At 38.5% G+C, this 10000-nt stretch overlaps 2 protein-coding genes across 2 annotated transcripts in view; both read right to left on the reverse strand.

Annotated features, from left to right (window-relative positions):
* Positions 1-7756, reverse strand: part of LOC118445819 (homeotic protein antennapedia-like) — a 14938-nt gene extending 7182 nt beyond the window's left edge. Inside the window, exon 1 of the mRNA XM_035875757.2 lies at positions 6914-7756. Within this exon, the coding sequence (XP_035731650.1) occupies positions 6914-7754 (841 nt within the window). The 5' untranslated portion in view covers positions 7755-7756. The remainder of the gene's footprint in view (positions 1-6913) is intronic.
* A 130-nt stretch (positions 7757-7886) lies between these two features.
* The window catches only part of LOC118445820 (homeotic protein ultrabithorax-like), a 302310-nt gene continuing 300196 nt past the window's right edge, over positions 7887-10000 (reverse strand). The window contains exon 4 of the mRNA XM_085656705.1: positions 7887-8557. The gene's annotated coding sequence lies outside the window, so the exon portion shown is untranslated. The remainder of the gene's footprint in view (positions 8558-10000) is intronic.

A 10000-nucleotide genomic window follows, 5' to 3' on the forward strand; every position in this document is an offset into this window, starting at 1 on the left:
ACCTTTTAGCGATCGTAGTAAATCTTTTGGTGGAACGATCGATCACCGGAGCCACGAGGAGAGACAAGGCCGTAGCGAGGATAAGTTAATAGTCACGGAAATCCCTGCGAATTCGCTCTTATCTATACGGCAATGATTAATGTAACGCGGTATCGTTAGCGCCAACAGGTGCTCGATTAACTCGAGCACGATCTTCATTGCGTTCGACATGTTCGACGGTTAACGAAGAGATCAACCTGGACGTATCGCAGTTATTCATCGATTTTCATGATATTTCTAAGAGAAATCTTTAAATGTCTATCATTGAATTTCTAACGATTAATTAATATCTTTATTTGTTGATAATTAACTAATCCGTAAGAATATTTTACCTAGCGCATTTCATTTTGTTCTTATTGTTCATCGTAAAGGAGTATAATAATTCGCGTGTTCAAGTAAAGAAAGCCGACGGGGATTCTTCGGTCGAAGAACGTTCCTCGAGATATCTGACCTTAAGGTGACCGCGTAAAGTTTAGCTTAATTGGGCAGTGGCCAGTGGGTACGCCTTATTAGCGGATTACAACATCCGGCTAGCTGTTAATCTGAAAAGTCCTGCGTGTATCCTGCGGCGGGACTGAAAGACCAGTCAGGAGGGAGTCTGAGGAGGATATAGGAAGTGAGGGGGAGGGGGGAAGGAGAGGGAGAAAAGGGTGGAGGTTGAAATGGAGGGGTAAACTGATGGTGGGTGAAGAGCGAAGCGGAGGAGAAGCGGAGCAACTAGCCTATAATAAGCCGTACGGTTGTGTATGTTCTGTTCTGTTCCGTTCCTTCATGCTGCGCCAGTGAAGGCAGACCCATAAATCTTTCGGGCATACTCCAGGGGACATTTGATCCTTGCGTAACCCAACGCCGTTAATTTATTGCCCCGCGTTTAAAGTCACCTCCGTCCGCGCGAGTGCACCGACATAGCGGCAGCAGCTTCTCAACGTAAAACTGAGAAAACCGGATCGACTTTTCTTCTTATCGACTGACTATGCAAAGATTACAACCAAAGATCGTCTCTTACCGATTAAATCCTAACTAGGCTTATACTATTATTATTATTATTATTATTATTATTATTATTATTATTATTATTATTAACGATCGTAATCCCGAAAATAATCTATCGTCATTTTATATAATCGAAAAGTATGATGAAACTTCCTTTTTACCGGAGTAAAAAATCTATGATACAAAAATCTTATTTCTCTGAAACACGAAACTCAGGAAATACGTACTTTTCGTGAACTTTCTCAGAATAGGAAATCCTAAAGAAGCAAAACTTAGACCCATCCGATACGCGTCCATATATGCATGTATGTGCGCACGCGTGTATGTATACATTTACGTATGTGTGTATGTTTTTTTTTTCTAACTCTAATCCCACATACACATACTATACTATACTTGATGCGTTCGCTTCTTCGATTCGTCTCGCTTCCGCCGTATTTTACAAGAGCCTATGCATCTTATTTTTTGCCTTTTCCTTCGAACGAACGAGGAGGGAACTTCTTTGGCCTATCCCCCGAGCGAATCTCATAATTGCGTTCTTTTCAAGCAATACGGTTGATGAAAAAGAGAAAAAAAAAAGAAAAGAAAAGAAAAGAAAATCGAAAGGATCGAAGAGTAAGGAACGTTAAGATGTCATCGGACAAAGCAATTTAAACGTTGAACTTCTCTGAAGGGTGGTTTAATGAAAGAGAGAAAAAGAGAGAAAAAGTGAGGAGGGGGCAGGAAGAGAGAAAGCCGCGTACGATTATTTTTCTAGGATTAGGAAACACGACATGGAAGTGATCTTAAGTGTTCCACCTGAAGAGTAGAGTGGTACTCTTCGAAAGGAAAGAGGGAGAGAGAGAGAGAGAGAGAGAGAGAGAGAGAGAGAGAGAAAGAAAGAGAGAAAGAATTTAACAGAGGATGCCGACGAATAACCCCAAGAAAGAGGAACGTCAAGCTGGCCGCACACTCATACGGGGGACTTAGAAGTCTCGCCAAGAAGGAAAAAGAATAGAAAAAAGAAAGAGAAAGAGAAAGAGCATCCGATATACGAGGATTTCCTCTTTCTCTAGTCTTCTCTCTTTCTCTCTTCTTTTTTTTTCATTTTTCTCTCTTTCTCTCTTCCTTTTTTTTTATTTTTCTCTCTTTCTCTCTCTCTTTCTCTCTCTCTCTCTTCTTTTTTTTTTATTTTTCTCTCTTTCTCTCTTTCTCTCTCTCTCTCTCTCTCTCTCTCTCTTTTTCTCTCTTCCTTTCACTCGACGAGACCGTCGGACAGAGAAGACGAAGTCTGAAAGCCTCGGAGCTAAGTCGAGAGATAATGAACGACTAAAATGGCTCGACTGGCTTCTACGGGGCAACGTCGATCTTTTTTTTCTTTTTTTTTTTGCTTTTTTTGTTTTTTTTTTTTTTTTTTATATCGAAAGGTTTTCCCTTTTTCTATTTCATTTCGATTGAATATTTCGAATTCGACACGAAAAATTATTCATTCTCACTTCTGATCTAATTCGATTACTTCATTTACTCCATTTTGAAAAGTAAAAGCCTTTAAGAAATTAGTATGCATATCTTTATCTCTTTCTCTCTAATGCTTGTACGGTTCGAGAGAAGTCATGGCGGTGTAGCTCAAAAGCAAACGTAGTCGGAACGTCTGTTAAAGCATTCATCATCGTCATCCGTCCCTTCGACCTTCTCCAAGCAGCGACTCCATCCTCCTCTCTCTCTCTTTCTCTCTCTCTCTCTCTCTCTTTCTCTATCTTTCCCTCTTTCTATCTCTATCTCTTTCTCTCCATTTTCTCAACGCTCCTCCTTCTACACCTCCTTTTCGAGTCCATCCCTTTTTAAATATCTCACGAAGCCGCCATCATTACGGTAACCAATCACGAGAGCTTCTACAAGAGGCTGCCTCTCCGTCGAATTATAACTAAATGCATTCTTTTTTTTCTCTTTCTTTATCTATCTCTCTCTCTCTCTCTCCCTCTCTCTCTCTCTCTCTCTCTCTTTCTTTTTTTTTCTCTCGTCGGATGAGAATTAACCGATTCCCGCGATCCCGGCTGCTTTACAAAGGTCAAATCCATCCGCCTGCCATATGGTTTCTTAGAAACTCACATCGTTCCGATATCTGGAGAACTTTCTGAATGGGGCACATTGTGTCCCTCGCGAAAGAAGAAGATATTCTTCTATCTTCATTTTTCGATTCTTTGTTTTTTGTTTTTTTGTTTTTTTTTTTTTTTTTTCTTATCGATCTGAATTACGTTACACGCCAAATGAATGGAATTAATTAACACGATTAAGTAGTTGAAATTATATAATGGATTAATCTCTAAAATTATCACTATGTGTAAGATATTAATCTCAATTAACAATACCGTCATTATTTTCTCATTCTAGTTTTATTTCGAAGAAGAAATGACGAGATTAATATTACGTATCCTTAATAGCATAATTCGAAGAAACACGATTAGGTTTCTAAACTCGCGTGTACGCCCATGGTTTATCATGTAAGATAAAACCTTCCTAAACTTTTCTAAACTTCATTAACGTTTAATCTAAAACTCTATGAAAGTTCATTAACTTTTTGATCCTAAGCTCATCGAAACTCTATTAACTTTTAATCGAGATATTCATTTGAAATGAAATTTTTAACAGATCGGATCTATCTTTAGAGTTGGTAAATTAGAAAATATTATATAACTTGAAGAAATAATATTATAGATTAACTATCTTCTCGTTTAACTAAGTACGTGTTTGAAATTTATAATAGAATTCTAAGTGTATGATTTAAATGCATTTAATTGAATTCTTTCAATTGTATGAAATAATTTGGAAAAAAAAAGAAAGAAATAAGTAAAATAAAAAAAAAAAAAAAAGCGATCTCTAAATCGATTTTTATCTCCCTACACTTCACTTGTTCGTACGAACCGATTAACAGAAGCTTAACACCTACGTAATCGTATGGTTACGTTGATTCGTAGGAGGAGAGGTGGATACTATAAATCTTTCGGTGTACAAGGATCGCGATTATCTCGTGCATTAACCGTACCGTTGTGTGAAATCGATGTTTCCTTTACTTTGGCTTAACATTTCCGATCGTGTACCTTACTTTTTTTTCTATTGTCAATATTTGCTTTTATTTAAATAAACAATTTTATCTTAAATTTATATCTTATTTTCTTTAACATATCAATCTAATAATAATCAATATTTTTAAACGTTTAATATCTGTCATAAAAAATATATGTTTAAAACGATTGAAGATTATCTTTAATCATGATCCTTAGACAATAGTATTGCCGATAGTATTTATCCAAGTGAAATAGAAAATAGTTAGAATATAGTCTACGATTAGAATCACGTTCCGACTTAGAACATTCTAATCGTGGAAAAGTTGGGAAATTCTAAATCCTGGTGGCAAATCGCGAACGGATTTCTAATCGCAAGTGTTCCGCGATCTTCGATGCTAACGGGCATCCACTTATTCGCATGCTGCTCTTTTGTAGAACGCTTAACTATGCTGGAATTTCTTAACGTATGTACGCAAAAGTCTCTCGCTAAAGGTGGCAGAGAATCTCGACGTTTTCACCGGCGCAAATGCCCGAGAGCACCTGCATCTATAAAATTGAATCATGCATTATTCATGGGACACAGTTTATAGCGCGCTTAGCTCAGCTGCTATTTTGCAACGTATAAAGGAATAAAGGGCAACGAAGATCGAAAGAGTCCAAATTTCTATAAACGAATAAATATCTATTAGATCTTCTTCATTGTTAAGAAAAGTAATGGCAATATAAATTTTACGTTAGAATGAAAACAGAAGAGAATTCAAGTTTAATGATAGCTAATCTATTGAAAGTTAAATCTCATTATTGTTACGGAGATTATTTGGCGATAAAAAATTTCTCTTCAAAAATTAAGAAAAAAAGAAAGAAATCTCATTCGATCGAAGTTATGACTTTTAAAAGAAAAAAAAAAAAAAAATAGAGAGAATGAGAGAGAGAGAGAGAGAGAGAGAGAGAAAAGAGAAAAAAAAAAAATAAAACTCAACATCAAAACGGGTTTTACGTGCCGACATCTGTAGGCGGTTTAAGGGACTCGGTCCACTTTCTTCAACTCTTAGTGACTGCGAACAACCGTCGTCATAAAACCGGATTGTTTATCGGCCAATCGCCTGCTGTTACCTGCCACTAGTTTCCGAGCTTAACCGAGAGATGGTATGAGAAGACTCTTTGAACCTCAGTCAATAAAAATGAGAGATTACATCTTTTAAAGTATAAATCCAATTATAAAATGAAAAATCAAGGGTAAGGTGAGATTAAAAAAAAAAAAAAAGAAAAAGAAAAAAAAAATAGAAAAAAAAAGAAGTAAAAAGAAACAATTAGACCATTTCCCTTGGTGGTATAATTCAGATCACGTAAACACATAAACGAACTCGATAGAATCAAAAAAAAAGTTTAAGTCGTTGAAGTGACTTCAACGAGGAACTACCGACGACTGACCAGTAAGAATAACCAGTGGAATAGATTTTTTGAAGAAAAGGTAAAGTCAGGTGGGGTCAATTTCGAGGCTACATTTCACGGTAAATACGGGCTTGTTCGATGCAAAGACGATTTATCTTAAATGCAAGGTCTAAAACGACCTAAGAAACGGAAGGGAGAAAGTAAACGAGGAAGTAAAAGCAAAGCGGAGACCCTAGAAATTGTGCACTTTAACATCACTGGGGTACGGCTTTAACCGAGCCTTTTGCTACCTCAATTATACCGTAGGCCTATTATCACTTCGTTATAGCAGTCATAAATCCTTGTCTCGTTATGTCTTTTTCTTGACTCGCAAATAAATACCATCTAGTTGTCTCCTGTGGATTCCAAATTTTACGAATAATTTCAAACGAACAGAAGAATAGATTTTCGTTTCACTATTTTCCTGATACACGAGAGAGAGAGAGAGAGAGAGAGAGAGAGAGAGAGAGAGAGAGAGAGAAAGAGAGAGAGAGAGAGAGAGAGAGAAAAAATAAAGAGACAGAATATTCGTGCGAGTTTACCAGAAACACGCAACGAATATTTAAATGTAGAAACGAGTAATACGTTGCGATATCGTGGTTAATTAAAATGCGACACAGGAAATAACGAAAACAGGAGAGTGGTGTTAATGGGAAGCGATTAATTATCGAATAGTAGTGGATATGTGTATGTAGTATATAGAAGTACCAACTAATTATCCCAGAGCTCGTGCTTATTTTTATCGCAGTAAAATAATTTTAACTAATTAAGTGGCTCCCTTTTCACGTTGTTTTATTTTTTCGAAATACTCTAAATGCGTATGTAGTTCACGGTCGAAAGCGTAGATCAGAGAACCGGACAATAATGAGTCGTCGTTGTCGTCGTCATCGTCGTCGTCGTTGGCAAGCAGTAAGATAACTTTTATGGGGGTCAGGTCTGTAGACGGTAAAACCACCGGGCTAAAAGGTCGAAGCAATAAATAACTCAGTTGTTTGTTAGTATATATCTAAGAAATACGGTATAGAGTTATATATGTATCTATCCGGAGTCAAAGCTCGTACAAATCTGGACTAGTTTTATGTCGTTGTATAAATTTGAAAGGAAACGTAGCGGCAGGAAGAGAGGCCTGAGAAGGTTTTCGTAAAAGTCACGATTACGACGAGAACCTTGAGTCTATTTTCGAGGACCGTGTTTTCGAGGATTGTGTTATATAGAACGTAGTTAGATCACGCGCCGATATCATGGGGAAATTTCTGGAAAAAAATATGTTTTGTCGGTAGTCCGTGGGAAGGTTTCGCAAGATAGTTATGCGCATAAAGTAAAACGAAAAAAAGATAAAAGGAAAAAAAAAGAAAAGAAAAAAAAGAAGCAAGAAATAGAAAAGAAAGGAGGGCTGACTTGCTCACCGAACTGACTCCGCATCCAAGGATAGAGAGGACTGGGTAAGTTCGCGCTGGCGGCTCCCTGAGGGGTGGGCTGTTGCTGTTGACCAAGCGGCGAAGCTACGACCCCCTGATGCTGCTGTGTCTGAGGCTGTTGCTGAGGGTGCATGCCAGGTTGAGGCTGTTGCGTCGTACCCTGAGCCTGTTGCTGTTGCTGTTGTTGTTGATACATCATGTGCTGTTGTTGCGCCTGTAGATGTTGGTGTTGGGATTGCTGTTGCTGATGCGTCTGTTGTGCCTGTTGGGCCTGCATATGAGGGTGCTGGGTGTGCATTTGATGGTGCATTTGAGTCTCGACGGCGAGCGGCGGACTATCTGGCCCATCGAGAACGCTTCCTTGATGATCGACGGCGGCCGCTTGGAGTTTACAGCTCGCGTAGACGATTGGAGTCGAGGGATGACCATTCGGCGTGGGTGTATGACCCATGTGAGCCATCCCCGTGGTCGGTGAGCCCGACCTGTAGCCCGCCATACCGTCCATTCCAGCGTGCTCCTGTTGATGCTGATAATATGCCGCGTTTCGCATGTCGATCCGATTGTACGGCGGAAACCTCGGATATGGCATGTCCTGCTGTCCACCGGCACTACCGGCACCCCCACCTGCCCCATAATGGTGCGCAGACACCGCTTGCCTAAGCAAACTCGGATCGCACGGATCGCCAGGCTGTTGCGATTGTTGCTGTACCGATTGCGTTTGCTGGGGCACCTGTACCGCGGCACCGTAGTGCTGCTGATGCTGATGCGGGTGTTCCACCCCGCCATTTCGCAGGTCCGGGATGTACGAATTCGCGAAGTACGAACTCATGCTATACTACTACTGTCCCTCCTCTCCCACCTGCCGATATCACCACCACCCTCTCCACGCTCTTTTTCTCTGTCTGTCTCTTTCTCTTTCTTTCTTTCTTTCTTTCTTTCTTCTATTTCACTTTTTGACTCCTTCTTAAACCGATCCTTCTTCTCTCTTCTCTTTTATTTTTATTTTTCTCTTTTCGTAACTTTTCTTTTTCTCCTCTTCTATTACCTCCTATATAACTAAACTTTTTGTACTCTCCGTACGCACACACTGGCACACGTCTTTACATGAATGTATACATATACATTTACATATATTATATATTTATCACCTCAAACCGTGTATCTTCGTAATCCTTGCCCTCGCTCTCTTACCCTATTTCTCTCTCTCTCCTTCTCTCTCTCTCTCTCTCTCTCTCTCTCTCTTTCTCTCTCTCTCTCTCTCTCTCTTTCACCCTCTCACCCTCTCGCTCTATTTCGCTTCTTCTATTCACACACACACATAGATCTGACACGCGCGCACCCTTCTCTCGTAGTATCACACCACCATCACCTCTGATCACTGGTACATATCATTTAATTTTTATCACACTTGGCTCACCACCGAAGAAAGAAAAATCGGAAACTGGAGCAACGATGGGTGGGAATTTTCTAGACGCGAAAAGGGGGGAAGAAGTAGTCGCGCACACGAGGGAAGGGGAGGCTAGTAGTCAGAGTCCTTCGTCTTCCCCGATATGATCCCTTCGTTTAATGCACCAAACTGCTCCGGACGCGTTTCGATCCTCTGCCCACCCTATTGACGAAATTACGCCGCACCTGGAAAAAAAAAGCAGAGAGAATGATCTCGATTAAAATTTGTACAAACACGATCTAGCAATATATCGTTATCACTTTAAACGGATCTTTAATCAGATCGGATAAAGGTAGATAAAAATAATATATAAAATTCATCTAACATATACATATATATATATACAAATGTCAATTGGATATACCAAATTTTTATTCTGTTCGTATTGAATAAATGTGAATTATTTATATATATATATATATATATATATATATATATATATATAAAGAAAAGAAAAATGAAGGAATAGAAATAACTTTCTCATACTCCTAATCGTGATCGTACCTTAATGCGTAACACGTGCACGAATTGGTTCATTTTCAAATCCATTCTTACGATCTGTCTCTCCCGAGTGCCGTGAACCATGAAATTATATAAAACGATTGTCCAACTGAGTCATTTGCGAACGTATGCTTAAAAATGCGCGACGTTAAATATCTCTCGACGATAGGCGCTCTCTCTCTCACTTTGCTGATCTTTATCCGACCGAGTTAACCGAGTAAAGTCGGTCTCTGAGTGACAGAAGGCGACGTGCACACGTGCTCGTCACGGTAACGGCCATCGCCCAGACGCCGAACTTGTTACAGCCTTCTCTATGTGGGCGGGCTAAGCGATCGTTAAATTTGGAAAAATTCTCTTACATTGGCCATTTGGTTCTTACTAAATTCTCCCGGAAGGCCATCTCTTCTCATAATTCTCGTTAAATTGTTTTTATACTTTTCTATTTTTTCTTACAAGTTTATCGGATCTTTTTATATGATCGAAAGGATTACAAATATTTTACGACATTTTATCCGCGATATAAATAAATCTTTTTTTATTCTTTTAATTCTATTTTATTTTCTCTCCCCAAAGCACCCTTGATAGGTACACGTTTTAATAGCATCATTAGAAAATTGATTTTATATCGTTAAATGACAAAACACATTTAGAGTCAATCCATTCAGATAGAATCTCTTTCTTTTGCTTTTTTGCTTTTATAAACAACGAAGGATATAATTTTTTTGGTTTTTTCTAATTCTTCCTTTTTCTTCTTTTTCTTTTTTTCATTTTTTTTTTTTTTTTTTCTTTTCATACGCATATATCAAAGCGTACATCGTAAAGGAACGAATAAAATCATACAGTAATAAAGTATAATAGAAAGCTAAGAATTAACATTTTCCTTTTTTTTTCTTTTTTTTCTTTTTTTTTTTTTTTGATTGTTCGATCAATTAAGATTTTTATAATAAATCAAATATTATCAAATATTATGAATCGTCGGTCTCTTATCGATCGAACGAGAGAAACGTGCCCGAAGAAGAGTAAACCGATCTATCGATCCAGAACCGAGATCTTCCATACCGACTGATCGTCATAATTTCTGTCTACGCCTACTCGCTTTATAAAGATGTAACTTCAAAGGATCAGAT

This window comes from Vespa mandarinia, chromosome 4, assembly GCF_050613455.1.
Source record: "Vespa mandarinia isolate Hongniang chromosome 4, ASM5061345v1, whole genome shotgun sequence".
NCBI classification, from domain to species: domain Eukaryota; kingdom Metazoa; phylum Arthropoda; class Insecta; order Hymenoptera; family Vespidae; genus Vespa; species Vespa mandarinia.